The sequence below is a fragment of the Trichogramma pretiosum genome, unplaced genomic scaffold (genome assembly GCF_000599845.2).
Source record: "Trichogramma pretiosum strain Unisexual culture from Peru unplaced genomic scaffold, Tpre_2.0 scaffold14, whole genome shotgun sequence".
NCBI classification, from domain to species: domain Eukaryota; kingdom Metazoa; phylum Arthropoda; class Insecta; order Hymenoptera; family Trichogrammatidae; genus Trichogramma; species Trichogramma pretiosum.
In genome coordinates, this window is record NW_019641706.1 from 165,505 (window position 1) to 187,771 (window position 22,267).

The window sequence follows — 22,267 nt, forward strand, 5'->3', positions numbered from 1 at the left end:
TCCGTTATTATTTAAAATTTTTATATAATATATAAAATAATTATTATCATTTTCTTACCAACATTCTCTCCTGGTTTCACTCACTCTTTGCTCACGTGCTAAATTTAACTACTTCTTTTCTATTTATATTTCTCTTTCGCGGCTCTAATTTTCTCTTTCTTTTGTTGTTTGTTTTTATTCTTTTCTTTAGTAAAAGTTTGGCATTGCAGTCACAGCATGTAATATATGTAATTGCGTTTCACGACGACGGATTAAAAAAAATATAACCATATCACGATTATTTTGTATTTATTAAAAAAGATAGAACATTCAACTAACATAAGTATGATAGAAATTACTTAAGTAATCAACTGATTCGAATGATTTTTAAGTCATTTTCAAATGGGCGGTAGTTTTTATAATACCATTCCATCTTGCAAGTATTATTTTATCGTATTTATTAAGCATGGTTTACTTATGTATTTTATACAATTTCAATTTTTTATGGTTCATAGCTGACTCTTCTCCTCACTACCTTTCTTCTTTTTTTATATCTTAATATTGCACGATATAATTGCGTTTTTCTTGATCATAAGTTTTTTCGTCATTAAATAAATTAATAAAATTCACGATTTAATTTCAAAAAAGGTGTTAGCACCAATCTATTATATCACAATATTTCACTCCACACCACGCAATTGTAAATTTATAAATACCTATAAATAATTGTATAGCAATAATTCATTTATTTTTTGTTTATTAGTATAATAGTAGTAAGTAGTAGTGGTAGTGGTAGTAGTAGTAGTAGTAATAGTAGTAGTAGTAGTAGTGGTAGTATGAGAAGTAGTAGTAATAGCGATAGTACTTGCAGTAATAGTTGTAAAGTTTCGTCATGTGATTTTATTTTCAAGACAAAGTGTATTGAAAATTTGTCAAATCGTAACTTTCAGCCTGTACGTCATTTGATATTAATTTTGTCCCAACTGATGTGTCAAGTAATACGCGTTTTTTTAGTATATTATAGATGTACACGACCATTTGCATTCCAATAACTGTACAATAAATTTTTGATCTTATCAACTTAAAATTAAAATTTTGTAATGTATAAAAATAACCAAAATTTGTTTATGTTGTTAAAATTTTAATGAAATTCTAAAGATAACGATGAATTTTCAGTGAATTATAATTAAAGTGAAATTTTAATTCGAATTGCAATCCTGAGAGTGACTTGCGCATAGTATTAAAGACACAAATCTCGGATTCAATTATCATCTACGTTTCCACCGCGATACACATAACTTTCGTGAATCGTAACTTAAAAACTAAAATTTTTGTATAAATTATAAGTTTTGAAAAAATATTAAATTTTCAAAATAATTAATTACATAAAATAATCTGAAATAAAACGCCAGCTTGTATAGTCAAGGTAGATACATGCTCTTTTGTCGAATACAACAAATAAAATCGTACATAAATAGTGAACGTCAATAATTATAACAACAATTGAAAAAAATTTTTTTATGAAAATGCACAAACGAATTGATTTTTATTATTAATTTAAATAATTTTACCTGTTGACATTTATGTAGTCTAATTCTAGTACATAATTTTGTTGTGATAAATACATTCGAATGTGCGTCATCATTAACATAAACTTAAATAATTGTCAAAAGAATTTTCAACAAAAGTGATACAATAATAAAAATAAAATTTCCTACGAACTACAAACGAATCATTGCAACGCTTGTTAAGCAATCATTCTGATTGACAAACGTAACTCATCATTTTATATACAATTCACATGAATTTTTGTGCTTGCAAGTAGTTGAAATCAATATGAAATCAGCCACTCCTTGTACAATCTTCGCAACAGGGTACATATTCAGAAAGTTACGCGCAATAACGTACGAATTAAAATATCATCTGCGTGAGTAACTTCGATCTCGGTGGAAACGTAAAATGTTTATTTTATTGTTACAGAAAGTACTGCTGCCCTTACTAATCAAACAACGCTTTACACTTCGCTAATATTAATCATTGCACCGCCGTACCCGCAATTACAATATTCATGTTTATCTATACTTTCTTCCATTAAGTAAGCAAAAAAGACTTTAATACGAACGTTAAATTCGTTTCTTTAAGATGAATTCGTAAATCGCTCAGCGATTCGTTTCTGTTATTTCTTTAAAATATAAAGAGAAAAACAGACAGATATATAATATATCGGCGATAAACTCTAAAAATATACAAGTAGCGTAAATGTATAAGTAATAATAAAAAACGACAATAATATTTGCTTTTCTCTTATAAGTAAATAATAATTATAAGGGCTGCAGTACAATAAATGAATGTCCATAATTACACAAATAATTACAATAAAATAAAAAGAATGAATAAAAGCACACGGCCGTACTATACATTCCTTTGTATTGCTGATAAGGGAGCAATGAGCGTTGATATTGACTTGCGGTTCATATTCAATTAGTCAATTATTTTTTATTGTCGGCAAAAGAAATAACGAAATATTAAAGCTATACATTTACGTAAATTAATCAACATTGCACAAAAAATTTAATGGATACTACAAAAAGTGCAGTATGACTTTCTGCATATCCTAAGTCGCGTCAAGATCATAGGCCTTTCATGTGGTGCGTAACGGTAAATTATTACTCTTTTTCATTATTCTTTAATGTAATTCATTAATATTGCAAAAAATATCGACATTGCCTGATTATTTTTGCGCTTACTTTACTTAGAATTATTTACAATGATAAAAAATACAATATAATTTAGAATTTATGCAAAAGTAAAGAAATATAAGTGTTTATCTAAGTGTAAGCACAAAAAAGCAATATAGATGGGTTTAGCTGTTGTCTATGAGTAATTATAATTATTATTAATATAAATCCTTTTTTTTATCATTTTATATTCTCGTCAACCAGTAACAACAGTTTATATAAAATCATTAAAACGGTAACATAAAATAAAATAAATCCAATTTGTAATATATATTGTATATAAAGGGATTAGCGAATAAGAATCTGCGCAATAAATATTTCAATAAAATCTGTTCTGTCAATTATTTAGCATTAGTAATTAATTAATTTATATCCACAATTTCTTTCGATACTCCTACATGTACTATTACGCTTTAGTTGATTAGCATACTTTTTTTTGGATAGGTGATATTTAAAAAGTGTGCAGAGAGAAGTGGGTTTTTTCGAATACATTTAACTTCAAATGTACTAAATCTTTTGGATCAAGAATATAAAACAATGACAAAATAATTTTTTTTTCAATGAATCTACTTTTGAAGATGCTGCACGTTAACATGATTTATTCCCTCTTTAGAAAATTCAATTTTTTTCGTCAACTTTTTAAGAATTCGGTACCCGCACTGACGACCTATAACAACCACGAACATATACATTAATCGCGCTTTTTATCATCTACAATAACAAAAAAAGCTTTGATGATGCTTTTCTTCGTGTAATAATGTAAGTGTAAATTATGTATGTGTGTGACTATTATTTTGTCTTTTAAATGTAATATATAATATTCAATAAATTAATCTTTAAGAAAAAATATATAAACAAAAACAACGGATTGCACCTTAACCGATGGAAGTTGAACAAAATATTAATAATTATAAAAATCAACGTGCAACGACATGTTGTGACTATAAAGTTTAACCTCCCCTTAGATAAAATGATATTCTGTCGATAAAATAACTCTATCGCCAACCAATAATAAGTTATTTTTCTTTAAATAGCTTCTGATTACATGGTGTATAAAATATATTACTATAAGTCATCTTCCAATAGACAATTAGAACGGAAACCATTTGTATATTAACGGTGTTCTTCTATATACGCACATTTAAGTCCCCGGTCGTGGAATGTTATTATTCTTCATTTCCACTATTATTTGCGGTGTGCAGTCAACATAATGTTTTATCCATAATATTTAACGTAAGAATCTAAGCGGTTATTTCATTACTATTATCGTTTTTTTATATAAAAAACTGCATCAATGTTTTTTTACTGACAACTTTCAAATTATAGTTTAAATTACTAATAATTCAAATGTCTGAAAGATGAATCATCTAAAAAAACATACGCAAATACAAAAAAAGTAACAAAGCGTAGTTTTAAAATTCGTTGCTAGGCGAATAACACCCGTGATTGTTTCAACTTTCATTTGCTAACTCTTATTAATTTATTCATAATCATATGTCATCTTTTTCTATCATTTTTAAATGAAAATATTTACAAATTTCCAAACTTGTGCGAATTTGTCATAATCTGAAATTTCCTTTCAAGCTGAAATCTATTTGAGCAGATTATATCTCAATTGATTAATTTTGTGGCAGTTTTTCAAAGTATCAGAAGTACAAACAAATGAAAATTAACTGCAAAAAGTTATTTTATTTGTATGTTACGATACCGAAAGCCAATAACCACAGCGACTATGTAATATAAAGTTTAGATTTGAGTTTTAGCAAAAACAAAATGTACTCAGCTCAACTTGTGTATTTGCACGAGAAAATGAATGTTAACCTACTGTTAAGAACATTAATATAAATAATTAATATATTACTTCGCTTTTTTCTGATTTCTTCACATAACGATTTATATTAGTAATTAATTCTTTTTTTTTATATATAAAAATCTGACAACTTATTCACTTTCAAATCCCCAGTAAATATATTTAAGTTTCTAACTTAGAAGTGCAACCGAGAGGAATTGGCACCAAGTTTGCTCCCGATATATTGCGTTCTCCGCTTCTTACTTACGTCTCTTATCGTCTTCGCCGAAGGCTACATATTTAATGTTCGCGTCAAAATGAAAGAAGAGAAAATTATTTTCCTCGATTAGATTTTCATCGAGATTTTGACTCTCGCATTTTTTTTCTCCTACTACTACCTAGATCACAAAAGCTCAAAAAAAATTGACAAAACTCTATCTACCTAAGTGTGTATAATTAAGAAAAATAGCAGCGATCAATCGATTGATAATCGCTGCTACTTTTTATTTTGGCAACAGCGCTTCGCGAACCGGCTTTACAGCAATAACAAAAACTATATAATCAATCCAAATACAACAATTAAATGCATCCTTATTTATACGGTTCGCTTTTCCACTATTGCTATTCTAAAAACATTTTCATCTTACTCGAAAAACAAACAATCACTCCTTCTCCGCTTGGGACAACAGGAATCAACGCAGTTGGAAAGAAATACCAAGTAATGAAAGAAAAATTCCTAACTAAGCGCAGCTTTTCGCGCGTACACGTTCTTAAAAGCTTTCGCCTTTGGCGCGGAACTTGCAGACTTGCCGCCTAAAGAAGGACGAATCGGACTCTGACTACTAGCTCGGCCAGGAGGAGACCCGATGAAGACCAACAGTGCTCGATATTTCGCTCGTATAGGTCACGCTTCAAATATTGATGTCTCGATTGACATACGCTTAAATAGGCACATCACGCATATCAATATTCAATATACAATACATTCTATACAATATACAATAAATCAAATATCACATTGTGTACTCGGGACCAGCGTGTCCCAATCGACAAAGTCGAGAAAGAGAGAAAGAGAGAGACTGAGCCCAACAACGATTTGAGAATCTGTTTGGTGATTTGGTTGTTTGCAACGAGCCGTTGGGCTCGAAAATATCATGATTGCTGCATGTGTGCGCGCGTGTGCAAGATATATAAAATAATATCATTAAAAAACAAACAAAATAAATCTTCAATAGATCACGATTAAAATTCAATGATGAGCCCCCTGAATAGTCTTCTTATGTTAAGAAAAAAAACTATTAATATCGTTCTCGATCTCTATCTTGGAGAATCGAGCACCATTGAGTAATCATCGCGCACGCATTCGTCCATACTTGGTATTTCACTCTCGTCAATCGCACAAGGTTCTTTCTTTCTTTTTTTTTTCTTTTAATCATTCTCTATTTTTCTTTCGGATAATTGTTATGTTATTTCCTCACGCACCGAAGTACTGATGGTAGTAATAATAATAGTAGTAGTAGTTATGATAGTTGTAGCAGCTCGACGAAGAAGACGACGAAGGCGACGACGGCGACGACGACGACGAGGGTGGCGGCGGAGGAAGCGGCAACAACGGCAATGACGGCGAGGAGGGCGACGACAACGACGACGACGACGCGCCTACTAGCAGCGACGACGACGTTGCACGACGACGATGATCAGCACCGCCTAGCGCCGCCGCGACGTTAACGCTCAGAGGAGCACTACTACTACCATGATTGTTGTTGTGTTTTTGTTGTTGTTGTTGTTGTTGTTGTAGTAGCATGAGGCGTCGTCGGCGACGGCGTCGGTCACGGAGAAGAAGACGGCCTTAGGAGAGCGTGTTCATGGTGTCGTTATGCGCCGTCGCGGCGAGTTGCAACTGAGCGTTCGCGTGGTCTTTCGTGTCGGCGTTTTTTTCGCTCTCTGCGCTATGTTTGAATTTAAAGTGCGTGCGAAGATTGTCGCTGCGCGTGTAAGTGGCACGACAGAGAGGACACTCAAACCTGCCGGGGTAGTGGACGTGGTAGTGGTTCCTGATGTGCGTCACGTGTTTGCCGCAAATCTTGCACCTGTGTAGGTTGCAGCTGCCTGGCACCTTGTCAAAGGTCAGCCGCATGTGCCAGGCTTTAGAACCTGCAACATCAACACAAGACAAGTCACTAATTTTTCGTTTTTTTAAGGCTTTTAGTTTTTTTTTTTTTTTTTTTTTTTTTAAACCACGCACCATCNTTTTTTTTTTTTGTTTTTTCTAAACCACGCACCATCGCGTTTTTTCTCGTGTTTTTTTTTAATTATGATACGAGGAAAATAGCGAAGTTGAAGTAACAAAATTTAATGAACTGCGATTTTGCGGCACTCTTTGATTTCAACTTCGCTACTTTCTTTATTGAGATTTGAACTATTCTTTGGGAAGATTTTCTCGAGCTTAATCGTTTAAAATCGTTCAAGTTTTTTTTTTTGGTTATTTATCGCGACGCAACTGACGAAGCGCGTTATTAATTTTTAATTTTTTTTTAAGATAATTTTAAGAGTATCTGAGTCAAGTTTTTAAGTGTAAACAATTTTGTTTCAACAGAAAAATAATACAAAACAAATCTCGTATGATAAATTTTGATGGTGTGTGTTGTGAAAATGTAACGATGAGAGAGAAGTGATTTCAATTACTATCTTCCATTTTCAATTCATTAATAAAATGTATTGTTCATTTTTTCAACGACAAGACTTTGACAAAGATTTATGTAAATGGAACTACGTATTGTAATGAATAATGCTCGATTGAACTTTATGAACAATTTGATTAACAACATGTTTTTCACAAAAACAATAGTTAAATATTTAAATTAAGCTCACTTTTCTCTCAACGCAAAAAAAAATTGATATGTGTAATAATGAAAAAGATAAAAAAAAATTAATTACAAGCACTATCACGGGGAGAGGGATCGTAGATTCTTTCAAGGTGCCTCGTCACTATATATCCAATAGATTTCCATGAAAAAATAAACGGTGATGAATTAATTTTTTGGTAAAATAAAATTAACAAAACAAATTATATTGTCCTAAAAAAATGATAATTGGTGATAAAAAAATTGTCAAAAAAAAAAATAAATAAATAAAAATTATCGAATAAAAAAAGTGTTGTTAATAACGATGAATAAAAAAAAACAGAATAACTGTGCTCACGAGCTAAATTAAAATGGCATAGAGCTTTATAAAGAACAAATCACTTGAAGAGTTAAAAAGAGTAATGTAGCGTTATTGAAGGTCTGGCAATTCTGAATTGAACGTTTGTTGTTTTTCCCGACTGAGAAATGTGTTTAGTATGAGTTCACAATAGCGATAATATAATTAATTATCGTGATGATCATCCAAAATCCATTCAATCGACGTCGCAAGCACAGAAGAGACGCTTAGAGGTATTAAAAAAGAGAGAGAAAGAGCATATTTTTATGCACAGGAGAGAAAAGAAAAAGACACAGAGATCCGTGTAAAAGCCAGCCGCGTGTCGTCGACGTACACAAGATGCACCATTGCAAACGCGAGCGTGTCTGTGTGTAGTACACGATTGTGTGTGCAGCAGTGTAAGCTATAAGGTATATATTATGTGGATCTTGAACATGAAATTTACAGTCGAGAGAGCAAAATTCCAAGCCAAGGAGAAGCGACGCTCGGCCGACATCCGACGCTGCTGTTGCCTCGCATCTAGGTATATGCGAGAGTGAGTACGCCTCTCTATGTCTATGTGTGTGTGTGCAGAGTAGTACTTCGGTGTGTGTATGTATGCGTGTACGTGTGTTTATATTGCTCGCTGCTCACGAGTATGAAATATAACTGCAGCGATTCGAGAACGACGATTTTATTGCATTTGACTGGTGTGTATGTGTGTACGTACGCGTAATAATATTCGGTTGCCGTACGCGCGCCTGCATACAGTAATACATGCACCGAAACGAAATAGAGAAGTAGAAGTATCAAAAAAAAAATTGAAGAGAAGAGAAAATGGAGGCACGGCACTTCATTTCGTCCGTGTACGCGCGCGCGCGAGAACGGCCGAGCGTCACACGAGTGCGCAAACACATGGAAAAGCGCAAATATTCACCGGTGCATACATACGCGCGTATGCATCACGACGTTTATATGATTGCACGTGCATATCTAGGCGCGCGCGCGATGTACATTTGCCAATTCTTTAAGTTCGCGAGCCAATAGATGGCGCTGAGATGTGTATGTGTGCGCTAGGAGGAACCTTCGAAACCGAAGTTACGATGCAGCAGCAGCAGCTAAGCAAAACGACGAAGCGAGGAAAAACTGCCGCTGCAGCAAAGCCATGCAGTTCGCGCGCTGGCTCGACCAAGTACCGTACGTTACGTGTATATGCTATGCCGCGGTTTATAACTACTATCAACCGCTAGTCGACTCGCAAAGGCTGGTGGAAATATGCTCGGCGCAACGAAGGCGCTCATGATCTCTCTCGCTCGACACGGAGCACTTGGCAAAAAGAAAAATACAGGAGAAACACAGAGAGAGAGAGAGAGAGAGAGAGAGAGAGAGAGAGAGAGAGCAGGTAGAAGAAGTGTTGTTCGTTATAATTATTAAAAATCTAATGCATAAGAAAATTTTTTACATCCGACTTTGGTAATCGATGTGTTTCTACGAATGCAACAATTTATTTATCACCAACTGAACTTATTATATAATATTTACATTGTAAAATTTCTCTTGCCCAACAGTTAGATTATTTTATTGTAATTTTTAGGTGTTAGATAAAGTAGATAATATAAAACGTGAATTAATCACAATTTTTTGTATTTACACGATATCGTATTAGCCAATAATTAGTGGTTATAAGAGAGAGAGAGATATGTTCGATTGTCCTTTGAGCGACAATTCCTTATCATTGATAGGAGTATAGAAATTTGTACTTAGCAAAAAAAAAAAGAAGAATAAGAAGAGAGACAGAAACCCATCATATAAAGAGTAAAAAAAAAAAGTAGACAAAAAAGAGAAACGAAGAATACGCTGCAATTATTTATATATAACGTGTATTTTATATATTATTATATGTATGTATATATCTAAATATGGTGAAAAAATTCTTCTAGGCAGGCAGTGTTCGTGCTTTATGCCAGACGCCCTATACACAATAGCTCTGTACAAGTTTCAGTTATTTTTTCCTTTTTTTTGCTATATATACTATACACATCTTTTTATATATATATATATATAGATATTCTTTTAAGAGAGGCATTTTTACAGATCCCCATCGCAGAGCTCTCGTAGCGCACAACAAAAAAGGAAACGAGACGATTTCCTTTGCACTTTTATAATATCTCAAGGTACACTGCAGTAACAAACCAAAGCTGTCTCTCTCTCTCTCTTTTTCGCTCTTTCTTTCTCGTACACACGCACATTCTTCGCTATTATATTTTACTTTATGCACGAAAGCTCGAATGACGGTTTATATATAAAAAGTAAAGTAAAAAAAGAAAAAAGTAAGAAAAAGGTAAAGCACACTTTCGCTCTTATCTATTCTTACTTGCCATCGCTCTTCGTGCGATTTAACTTGTCATTCTCTTGCTATACACTTAAAATTACAGGGGAAAATGTTGATTTATTTTTTTTTACTTTTTTTCATCTAATTTATTCGATTTCACTGGCAGAAGATTCCTGTGTTGTGTTTGACATGCTACCTTGCGCACACGCATACATCTACACACTGCACAGAGCTTAATGCATTGCGCTGCGCCGCACACATCTGCATCGCGCGCACAAATACAGTAGAGTAAAGAAGTTACTTAAATACTTAAATCGCAAAACTGTATTATATGTACACGTCTCGGTGTCGCGTGCAGGGTCCATAGAGTTGAAAATTACAAGTTTAATTTGATGCGCGCGGGCTCTGCTCTGCTTTCTGCTCTGCTCTGCTCTGCGCGCGGGGCATTTCACAAGGGACGCCAAATGTCGTCGTTTCTCTGTCTTTTTCGACGTCAAAATCCTGTGTGAGTGCATTATTAGGTGCGCGCATATTTCGTATGCACGTACACACATAAACAACACACAAATACCACCAAAGTGTACGTATGTACGAATGCGCGCATGCTCGTGAACTACTGGTAATTAAAGCCTCGAGAGTGGTGGCGGCCGTCACTGCCGCTGATGCTGTTGCCGTGGCTATATGTGTGCAACAATCGCGAGACGGAAAAACTTCGTGATTAACAGATGTTTTTCTTCCAGCGTACATATAACACACACACACACTCATGCACACGTTATATAGCATTTATATGTGTTTACGCGCGATGTGGTGAAAATCCAATTTAAGGACTATCAAAACAGTATTGCTGCGGAATAGTTTTTTTTTCTGGCTTCACGCGCGCGATTGGAAAGGGTTGCAGTAGAGAGAGTAAAAAAAAAAAAAAAAGAAAAGCATAGCAACTTTTCCACGTGATTACGCCGGTCGATTTCTCGATTCCGAAGTAATTTTATTATTGCTCGTTTTTTCTTTCTCAGTTCTTCTTCTATTTTTTTTTTTCAAGGTTTTCAGCAGCAGCTTTGAATTTTCCGATGAAAACCGGTCTCGTGATTATTACTTATATGTTGGCACGTGTCTCTGCAGCAGCACAGCACGGCTCACACAGCATACATTAACGTGCGAAACGTGAAACTCTCGGGCCGAGGCACGAACGATGTGGCGGTGATGGTGGGGAGGGATAGTATTAATTATGAAAAGGTAATAAATACCTTTTTCTTGTTGCATAAAGGCAATCTAAGTTATATAAATAAAAAAAGAAGAAGAAGAGTATCGTCGGCTGTCCTTCAACTTTTTCTTCTTCGCTGCTGTGTATATTGTGGATTTTATGGAGTGATTACATAAAGATTAGATGAGTTAAAAAAATTACATTTTATTTTTATCACGTCTCTGTACACACATGCCACTACTATACATGATAATCTCGTATTTTATGCGAAAGGACAAAAAAAAAAAGCACGTTTCAAAAATGCACTTCGATCGATCGACCAAAAAGAGACGACGAGGAAAAAAATAGAAAAAAAAATGGGAAATGTCTCTCATAGAGCTAGTTCGCGTTTTTAAATCCTCATCCTCGTCGACAAATATTTCGTCCTTATAAGAACCAATATACAACATCTATATCGCTCATAAAAGCCGTTCGCTGCGCTACCGTTGCTACGAGTATTTTTTTATATATATACCTCTCTCTCTCTCTCTCTCTCTCTCTTGCAGCTCAAAGGATATTTTTCATCTAACTTTTGGGATGTAATTTTCAAGTTATATGCGCGCAGCAGCAGCAGCAGCGGCAGCAGTAGCAGTAGCAGCACCGGAATATAGAGCCCGTGTGTATATCCATCAAAAGGCTGAATTTCGAGATAAGTGAGTGCATGAGCGATTTATTTCGTATACAGTTACATGACTCCTAGGTAAAGACTGATCTTTGCTCGCGCGCGTCGTGCAGCGGCAGCCTATCATATTTGCTCTCTTCTTCATAAAATCTGTCGCTTCTCCTCACAATTCATTCGTCCTTTTTCGCTGCTGCTGCTCCCTCTCGGCTAGGATTACAGAGTAAATAATCGAATGAGGCCGGGAGAGAGAGACAGACACACAGACTTTTATTAAAAGGCAGCTGCGTATCAGTACGAGCGACCGTGGAAATTTAACCTTTGTACTCCGAACTTTGCGTGCCACGCATCAACTTTTTATTTTAGTAAAACTTCGTCATTGATTATTATCGCATTTAATTCAATAGTTAATTAAGTATACAAGCATTATCGCTGTAAGCTCGCTGCGCAAATACACTTACACGGCTAGAAAGAGAAAAAAATGGGAAAGTAATGCCAACGCTCGTTGAATGAAAGAGTAAAAAAAATGAAAAAATCGACATTAAGCAAAACGAAGCGAATGAAAGAAAAAAACTGCTACCTCCACAGAACAGCATGTATAGATGCGCGGTTTATAATTACTCTTTTACGCTCTTACGCTTGGAGATGAAGAAATAAAGCTAAAAAGGAGGAAAAAAATGAAACCAGAGAATAAGGTAGAGAGAAGTCGATCTAAAGGGTACGAAATAAGAGAGAGAAAGAAAAAAAGGCGAAGAAACTCTCTCTCTCTCTCTCTCTCTCTCTCTCTCTCTCAATTGATCGATCGACTGTAAAGAAATTGCGAGAGTGAAAAACTGCAATCTACAGTGTAATTTATTCAAATGAAGAGAGAGAGAGAGAGAGAGAGAAAGAGAAAAAGGTAACAGGCGAAGCTTCAGCAGTCAGAGAAACCACGCGCGCGAACGAAGATATATCAAAGTAAATATCGAAATGTTGTATTTGTGCTTGGATAAGCTCGAAAAGGGAATGATTGTTAGTCTCTTCAAAGGGCACGCGCTGCGAGGCGGTGCGCATCCGCGTTTACAAATTGGCACCACGTTACACGCGCTCGCGCGTTTACGCCCGTTTTAACGCGTGTTAAAGAAGAAAAATGTCTCTCGTCGCTTTCGATCAAGATCGAACGATTGAACATTTAATAATAATTTCGTACACTTTATCGAGTGCACATGCATATATATCGCGCAAGTCTGCACGAGAGAGCTTACGAAGCAAGTGGAGGAGGAGAAAGATGAGGAAGAGAGGAGGTGTGTAGGAGGAGCAGCTGAAGGAGGTGGGCGAAGAACGCGAGAAGAGAAGAGGCCAGAAACTCGATTAACCGTGTATTTGAGCTCTGCTGACAGAGATTTACTTTTATTGTACCACAGAGATAGATGAACTACTGCGTTGGGTTGTAGAGTCGATTCTAAGTCAACAGTAAAATAGAGCTTCTATAAACAGCGCGAGTAAGAGAGAGAGAAAGCGGGAGAAATGGGCGAGAGTGTACCAAGTATGCCCGGAGAAGCCACACACACACACACACACACATGCACAGACAGACAGACACGGTGGTCCTAATGTGTGTGCATAACGATCGCGCAAAGTCAGTGTTTATACTTTTATGATTTTAGATATGCATTTAACGTGTATCGGAGACAGAGAGCGAGAGAGACACTCTCGACGAAACTTTCGTATGCATCCTATATATAAAACCGAGAAGAGAGAGATAAAAAAAAAGAAAAGAGAGAGGAGAGGGAAAAAGTTTCAATGCCTTTTCCTTTTAGTGACATCTGTTGAACGAAGGGTGCGCGTCAGAGCTCGCCTCGTTGAGAGAGGGTGGAAACCATCGAGATTGGAGGAGAAACGAGAAGGATATCGAAGCAAAGTGAACGAACGAACGTACGAAAAAAAAGGAAAAAGGCGAAAGAGAGAGAAAATATGTGCCAAAGTGTAGCGAGATGGCGACACTATAAGAGATTGACCCACTCGCGCGTGTGTCTCTCGCAACTAGCTTGACAATAAATCGTTACACCGCTGCTGCTGCTGGCCCGTCATAGAGAATCCTGTTTTTCACCCGTCATATAAGGCATCTCTTGTTCTCTCTGGAGCGGTGCTTTTTATTTTTTCATTTTTTGTCTTTCACTTCGAGATCGTGAGTACAACACGCGCTTACGACAAACAGTTGTGGATATACATAGGTGGTGCCCAAGACACGCAACGTGAAATTATGAATATATAAATTCGCGCGGCGCGTATGCATACTTTGTGCGAGAACTGCACTGAAAACGTGTGTGTGTACTATGTGTAAGTGCACAGGAGAAAAAATGAGAGGGAGAAAGCTACGACGACTACGCATACGGGCAATTTTTTGTCTGACGAATCGTCGTTGTGTTACGTACACGTATACGGATACACACACACGTGTGCGCGTACCAGAAGCAGCGAGAGGAGAAGAGAGCAAGAGCGAGAGCAGCGTCGAGAAAGAGATTGGTAGTTAAAGTGTAACATACGCAGGAGGGTGAATGAATATTCTTTCGTGCGACGCGCACACACCCCTTGCGAAACGCTTGGTTTAACGGTCTATGCGATTCTCGCTTCTTTCTTTTACTCTCTCTCTCTCTCTCTCTCTCTCTCTCATTCTCTCCTGTACGTATACGGTACACACACATATGTGTATATGTATGAGTGTGTGCTCGACTGCAGCGTAACGTCTCGAGTGAGCGAGACGAGAAAATATTTTACAGAGCGCTGCGCAAATGATGAAGATGCTGTGCGCGTATTACGCAAAATAAATTAATAAGGATTTTTTATCGTATTATAGCAGAAGTGATTCGGATAAAGGTATTGACATGAAGCAGCAGCAGCCGCCGGCCAGCGAAGAGCGGATATTATGATATGTGTTCCCAACAGATGACGGTACATCAAGCGCAGTAGTATAGTAACGCGCGAGGCTGTCGGGCAGAGATCAGCGATTTCTAGCGTACAAGTGCATAATATCGAGCGCCTCGATGTGTTTACACGGAGCGCGTCGAGCGCCGGCGCGCGAACGAACGAGCGAGCAATAACGATAATGATGTATAAAACGTCGAGTTTTCCAATCTCATCCCAAGGCAAACGAGTTTTCCTCCCGCGGCTCCTCCTGCTCCTCCTCTCTATCGGCGCACGCCGGCATTTATAATCGCGGAAAAATTGAGGCGCTTAATAAGCATTCGGTATTTCCCATCGTTTTTACACAATGTAAAGCTCCGAGAGAGAGAGAGAGAGAGAGAGAGAGAGGGAGAGCGAGAGCGAACGGAGTTTATTAATGAAGAAGCAAAAAAATATATAAAACAATGAAGAGAGCGAGAGAGAGAGAGAGAGAGAGAGAGAGAGAAGAAATAAAAACAAAGGATGAACGATGCACGCGGCCTGGTATACGCAGTTTACACACAGGTACACGGTAGTAGACGAGCATCGCAGAGCGAGAACCGGAGCGTTGAGAGAGAAAGAGAGAGAATCATTGGAGAACAGATGAAGCCACCCCAACCCCCCTGGATTTTTTTTTCTAACTAGTCGCGCGCGCACGGCACTGCCTATATATAGCAGTATACGACGACGCGCTAGCCAGTTAGCCAGCCTCTTTCTTTCTTTCTCTCTCTCTCTCGTTCTCATCGAAAAAATTTTCCCCCTTCGCGCCGAACACCGGCACATACACACGTGAACACATACTCAATAGCAGGCCGTGCTGCTGCATTTATATGGTAAGTCCCCAAGCGCGTCCTCCTCTCCCCGTTCTCCTTTGCTGCTGTTGCTGCTGCTTTCCTCCCCTTTATAATATGCGCGCGTATGTGCATTGCACACGGGGTACACATGTCCACAATCGATCACTCCCTTACGCAGTGCGTACGTACGCGCGCGCCAACGACGCACACACACACACACACACACACACACATGAACACATTTGCGCGTCGTCGAGAGTCGTATTATATGAGGGAGAGAAAGGAGACGACTACCACTGCGCGCCGCTCTCGCATAATGCACCCGCGTTCAGCGAGTATAATCCTTCTCTCTTTCTCTCTTATATACAGAGCCTGATATGTTTGTCTGGCCTTTGTCTGTGTGTTGCGCGCGGGACCTTTAACCCTCGGCCAGGAGAGAGAAAGATAGAAAGAGAAAGATAGAGCCAAAAGCACTTTTTCTCGGCTGTCGTATATAGTATAGCAGCGGTAGTAAGAGAGCGGGACGTTAAAAGAGTTTGTGTGTGTGTGTGTGTGTGTGCGGTGCCAGTCCAGGACCCGCAAATATTCAATTTCTCGGTCAATTTTTTGCGACTGCCAAACCATTAGGTCGAGTCGCGTCCCTGAAAATCAATTTTGCTCTTTTTTTCTTTTTTCATAAAGCGCTTGCTGCTGCCGCTGCTCTCGACGAAACAACCTCGTAGTTTTCGTCATCTTTTAACCCCCGCAGGACGTCGAGTTACGACCAACAATAACAATCAGAATTAGCAGGTTGGGCGCTAAAACGAATTTCCATATAAATTGTTTCGTCACCCAAACTCTGTCTCTCTCTCTCTCTCCTCTCTTGCATCTCTACATCAAAGAGGTCAAAAATGATAATCGTGCATTCTCACTCGCTCGCTAGCACAGCCGACCACTTTGCTCGACTACCTAAAAGTATTATATATATATATATATATCGCCGCGTGTACGGTTGCCTCTTGCCACACACATACAACACGTAGCCTAGCACATAGAACAACCCACCCAACCTACACGTTGTCCTGTAAAATTTTTCTATTTTGATCGCACAAAGCAAAAGCTAATGGAAAATGAACGAGAGCTAGAGAGAGAAAGAGAGATAGACCGAGAGCAGTGTAAGAGGAGGAGAGAGTGAGAGGAGAGAGCTTGAGAGAGAGTTAAACCACTACAGCAGTACACCGCACACCATCAACGCTGCCGCCACTGCCAATGTCGTCGTCGACGTCGTCGTCGTCGTTGGCGTCTTCTTGTGCGCACGTTGCACAGCGTTACTTTGGCTCTGCATAATGAACCAGGCGAGAGAGAGAGAGAGAGAGCGAGGCATGTGCGAGAGAGGCAAAAGTCTCACGAGCGCACGGATTCTCTCTGATGCACTATATACACATATATCGACTATAGAGCGAGCATGTTCACACCTACGCATACGCACACAGATACACATGTATACGCGGGGTTCTAACTTACTTATTCAAGTGTGAAAATGGCCTTTAAAGTTGAATAAATCATATACATAATAATATAAGTCCTGTAACGTGGCGCGCTGGCGTAAATTTATCGAATAAATATCCACATTGAAAATTTGAATATAGTTGCTCTATCTCTAAAACGAGAGCAACAATTACACCTATCGAGATATTTTATCCCTTTCCCTCGCGCAAAACGCATACGCATACACGTGTCCCATAAATATCAAGTAGAGAGAAGATGAGAACGGGGCGAGCAGAAATGTTTTTTTCAGATGAAAATTGAAGTTTGACGTAACGCACATTTTTTTTATGGCCACTCGATCCTGCGCGAGCAAGTATAAATCAAGCAACAAGCGCGCGAGCGAACAAATTACATTTTTATATGTATCCGTTTCAATCGAGAATTTTGAAGAGTGGAAAAAAGCAACAGCATCGCTCTACTTACAGACAGAAAGAGGTATAATTTTTTTTTCATTAAATTGACGTTAAATGGCGACACTCGTACTACTGCTACTACTACTACTACTATAGTGGTATTAAAAATCTTCGGATGATCATAACTCGATCCATCCTATGGGCCAGAGAAGGCGATACACCAGTGTACTTGTCGCGCGCGCGCTCTCGAGCGTCAGAGAAAATCCGAAATATATGAGGGGAAAATCTAATTTCCAGTTTCGCCAGAAAACCTCCGGTACTTGCAGCTAGCTGTAGCTGCCACCATTGCGCTCACAACTCTGCTGCTGCTGCTGCTATATAGTACACGGTGCTGCTGCAGCAGTGCACGGTTATATACAATAAACGGGTTAATGTCATGATTCATTATATATGATGCATCTTGGTCCTTATTATCATCAACGGGCAACAATGTACTAAACTCCAATCAAGGCCTTTATACTCTCTGATACACTCTCTACACGTACACCTCCTCCTCGCCGAGGGACACACACACACACACACACACACACACACATATCGTGGGAGTATATATGAGCTGCGAGGCAATGTGTGGAATATACACATTGATAATCAATAGGCTGCTAACGACTATTTTCGTCCCAAAGAGCTTGCACACACGAGCGCGCGCGCGCGCGCGTATGTGTGTGTGTGTGTGTGTGTGTGTGGGCTAGTGGATCTATATAGAAATTTTGTTACAGCAGCAGTAGCAACGCGAGAGTATATGGAGCGCGTGCCTGTGTACCTTAGGTCAATACAGAGCTGCTGCTGCTACCGTTCGTTCGCTCGCGTTTTGCCAGCTGACTCGGGTTCGTGCACACTGCAGCACTGTGTGTGCCACCGCGCCACAATGGGCAGGAAAATTTAGGAGCTACGAGAATTCAAATAGAAAGTGCGTAGGCAAAACACAGGGCAGAGAGAAGGATTACCGATTGCTGCTGCTACCTCTGCACTTCTTGGCTCGCGGTTCTGTTTGTGTTGATACTAGCGAGTTTTCGGGGCTGTACTGTATATAGATGAAGCGTGAACGTTTTAGCACGTCGTCGACGTCGGGGCTCTCTTTCTCTGTATAAATCGGAGTAGGAGGAGAGAGACCTACAGAAGAAGAGAACATAAAGTGTGGCACATTGAAGAATAATAACTTGTTGGCATGTCCCACGAGAAAAATGAAAGGCTCGTGTGCCGCTGCTGCTAGCTGTTCGTATATAGCTCGTGTGTGGCAAACAGGAGCAGCGTATAATTGACCACGTGTCCGCATGTGAGAATATATAAAGGCAGCAGCGAGCAGCCACACACAGGCCCCCCCGCGCACCCTCTTTTCTATATCCTATATAGAGACGTGTGTCTAGGCGTTATAGCCACCGTCCAAGTACGTGTGTATACGTGTGTGTGTGTGTGTGAGTCTGTCGTAGGTAAACTCTGTATACATAGATAGTTGAAGCAAAAAGAGAAGCATTAAGTATTTGTGTTCGTGTGTGTGTGTGCGTTATACTGATATCTACAAAAGAACCTACCAAGCATGTAACAACTCTCGGCATCAGTGGTAGCAGCAGTGCCAAGCAACCTAACTACATGTACTAGTAGTAGTGGTAGTACCAGCAGCACTAGTAGTAGTAGTACGAGTAGAGTGAAAATGAATCGATCGATCGAGGGTGGTTTTGAACGTAGGTTGCTGCTGCCGCGCGCGCCGTGTGCTTCCCTTTGATTCACTAAGCCTTGTCTCTCTCTCTCTCTCTCTCTCTTTCTGTTTTAGCCCCCCGCCTACCCTATCCTCTCTCCTCTGTCTCTCTCACCCTTCTTCGCCGTCTTTTTTTTTTTTACTTTTCGTTGCACGTGAGTGCGCAAGGGTCTCTCTCTCTCCTCGTCGTTCGTTCGTTGCTGTATATAATGCTTATACGTGTGTATGTGTGCGTGTGTGTGTGTGTGTGAATGTGTGTCGGTTACAGGCTTCGCACTTGGTTACCTTGCGCCGCAGCCGCCACACTTATGGATGCGCGCGAGTAACTGCTCTATGTGTGTGTGTGTGTGTACGTACGTGTCCTCTTAGTCGTCGTACGTTAAAGCAGACACGAACTATACCACACCAATGGTCGTATTACTAGCGCAAATTTTTAAATTTTTCATTAAACGTGCTTTTTTCGTTGTAGTTTTTTTTTTACGTGGTACGGTGTACCTCTTTTCTACTTCGATGTACATGGTAACGTTTATGGTGGATGATTAGGCGCGCGCGCACATAAAAAGACAGAGCTTTTTTTCTATATAAAAATTAGAAAAAAAGAAAACGTTCCCAAGGCTTGATCCTCTTTTCAAGAGAACAAGAGATATGAAATAAGGAGCGCGGAGAAAAAATGGTTGAAGCACAATTTTTTTTGTAAAGATGGAATGAAACGAATGATTTTTATCAGATGAAAATTGAATCATCGATGAATAATACTTTTTTTTCCTCGCTGTAAGGGCTGCCGCGAGCCATACAGGCGAAAAAAATCGTTGGTAGTAGATATTTTGAAGCTAATAATCCAGAAGGTAAAGGGACTCCGCTGAATAGCTCGTGCGGAGGAGAGAGTATTGATGTGAACTATTACTATAAGGCAGTGAGCCTCCGTGACGCCAACGACAGTGTACATAAGAGGCTTAGCGCTTTTCCACTGCCGCGGAAAACTCTCGGGTATGGCAGAAATTTTACATTCTCCCATTTCTCTATTGGAGCTTACAGTTTTCTTCCCTCTCGTTGCTTGATTTTTTGCAGCACGAATTTAGTCGCAAAAATTTCTCCTACGGTGCACACTGCTGCATTTGAGAATCCGTGTGCGCGCGCGAGATTTTTGTTGACATCGGCTGTCGGGTCAATTTCTGGCGTTAAGCAGCAACGCACGGAAGGATGCCAGCAGTACAAAACAATTTCTTCCGAAGAGAAAGAAAGAGGAAAGATGAAACCAGAGTTGGAGAGAGAGAGAGAGAAGTACGCAAGAGACAGGAAAGAAATTGTGTATAATATGAGCGAAAGAAATAACGTCGCGTAAAGGAAATCAAAGAGGACAAACACACGCTATATACGTGGCTAGGAAAAAAGGGCTGACGTCGGACGTCGGACACGCCGCGGCGTTGTGTGTTTTCGTAGTAGCTGCTGCTGCTGCTGCTGCTGCTGCTGCTGCCGCGCCCGTTAAGAAACGGACAACAAGGCAACAGTAGAAGTAAGAAAAAGCCCCGAGACTCCTCTGGCCGATGCACTATTATACGGAAGAAAGAGAGTCCAAAAATTCTGCACTTTTTCTCGCGTATGTAAGACGGCTCTCTCAGGCCATTATGATTGGCTCGGGGAAGTTTTATCGCGCACCTCTTCTCTCTCTCTCACTCTCTCGTTGTCGCGTCGTCATCGTTTCATGCTTTTAAGTTTCTTTCTTGCTTCTTACTCTACTCTTGTGTGCTGCTGCGCGCCTGCACGCCGCCCATGTTGCGAGCCAAGCGTAAATATCAAGTTTTCAGATATAATTACTAGGAAAATAAATGGATGAATTGCGAGAAGAAGAAAGAGAGGGAAGACACAGTAGTACGGCTGGCTCGTGTGTGCGACGAGGAATTTTTGAAAAATTTCGAATGTGTGAATGAGAGAAGGAAAAAATCAATAACGAACGAGCGCGGCTCGTGTGCAGCTGGCCTCTCTCTCTCTCTCTCTCTTCCACGTAGTGTATATAAAGTGTCCCTTCCTCAATAACACGCCTCTTTCTGTCTCTCTTTTTGCGCCAGGGCATGCATGCATGGCCCCGCACACAATTCACAGATATACTGTATATACAACGCAGAGAGGCGTGCTTCGTTGGAAAAAAGGAGGATAGAGAAAGAAAGAAGAGAGAGAGAGAGGAAAAACGTTGTATACGCTTACATCGAGTGGTGTAGTAACCGTTAAACCTACTCAGCGAGAGAAAGAGCCCTCAGCTGCGGCAATGTATCAGAGTAGTATATATATGAGTGCGCGCACACGTGTGTATACGTGTGTGTGTGTGTATTCAGTCGCTAGCTTATAACAAAGGTGCAAGCAAGCTGCAAGTCGTCTACACTACTGCTACTCTACCTACCTACCTACCTACCCCCCTAAAGACCGGTAATCTCGGGAGCCGGAGCCGAAGCAGCAGCAGCAGCAACGGCCCTATTTCGAGGGTTAAGCTTTTTTCAACGAGCGAGCGAGAAAGAGGAGTTTTGTAAAGACCCTCGAGGGACGGATCTTGAATTTCGATGCAAGCTGAGAGCTCATTGCCAGCTGGGATTTCTCTCTCTCTTTCTCTCTCTCTCTCACTCTCCACCGGCTTGCAGATGCGCGCGCGAGAGTAAGAGACGTCTCGCGAACGATTTTTTTTCCTTTTTTATAAATAACTAGCTCGTGTGAGCCTATGTGATGCGCGCCAGACAATAACGCTGAATGATTTAAACGCGAGCGAGCTTATGAATTTTTTACATCGGACACACGTATTTTTCTTTTTTCTCCTTGATCTCTTGGTGCGCGCATCAACATCGTTGACGATCAGCCGCAACGTATTTGTATGCAGACACGGTGGGATAATGTACGTGTGTGTATACACAACGGCTCTTATCGAAAACTTTAGATCTCGCGTGTGCTGCGTGCGCGTCGATTATCTATGCATAATGGCACTGCAGTCGAGAGATTGTTCAAAAGTTAAAATCAAGCGAATTAATGTTGCTATTTAAAAATAATATTTT

The 22,267-nt window shown here is 39.4% G+C and overlaps 1 protein-coding gene across 3 annotated transcripts in view; it reads right to left on the reverse strand.

Annotated features, from left to right (window-relative positions):
- Positions 1-22,267, reverse strand: part of LOC106657049 (longitudinals lacking protein, isoforms H/M/V-like) — a 64,602-nt gene that overhangs the window by 8,491 nt on the left and 33,844 nt on the right. Inside the window, exons 5-6 of one of the 3 annotated variants that reach the window (XM_014378303.2) lie at positions 7,444-7,494; positions 2,380-6,660 (exon numbers count right to left, since the gene is read on the reverse strand). The exons of 1 other annotated variant lie outside the window; for it this stretch is intronic. In XM_014378303.2, coding sequence (XP_014233789.1) covers positions 6,356-6,660; positions 7,444-7,494 — 356 coding nt within the window. In that variant the 3' untranslated portion in view covers positions 2,380-6,355. Of the gene's footprint in view, positions 1-2,379; positions 6,661-7,443; positions 7,495-22,267 lie in introns of those variants that run through there. One more of the 3 variants, XM_014378304.2, reaches the window with a different exon arrangement.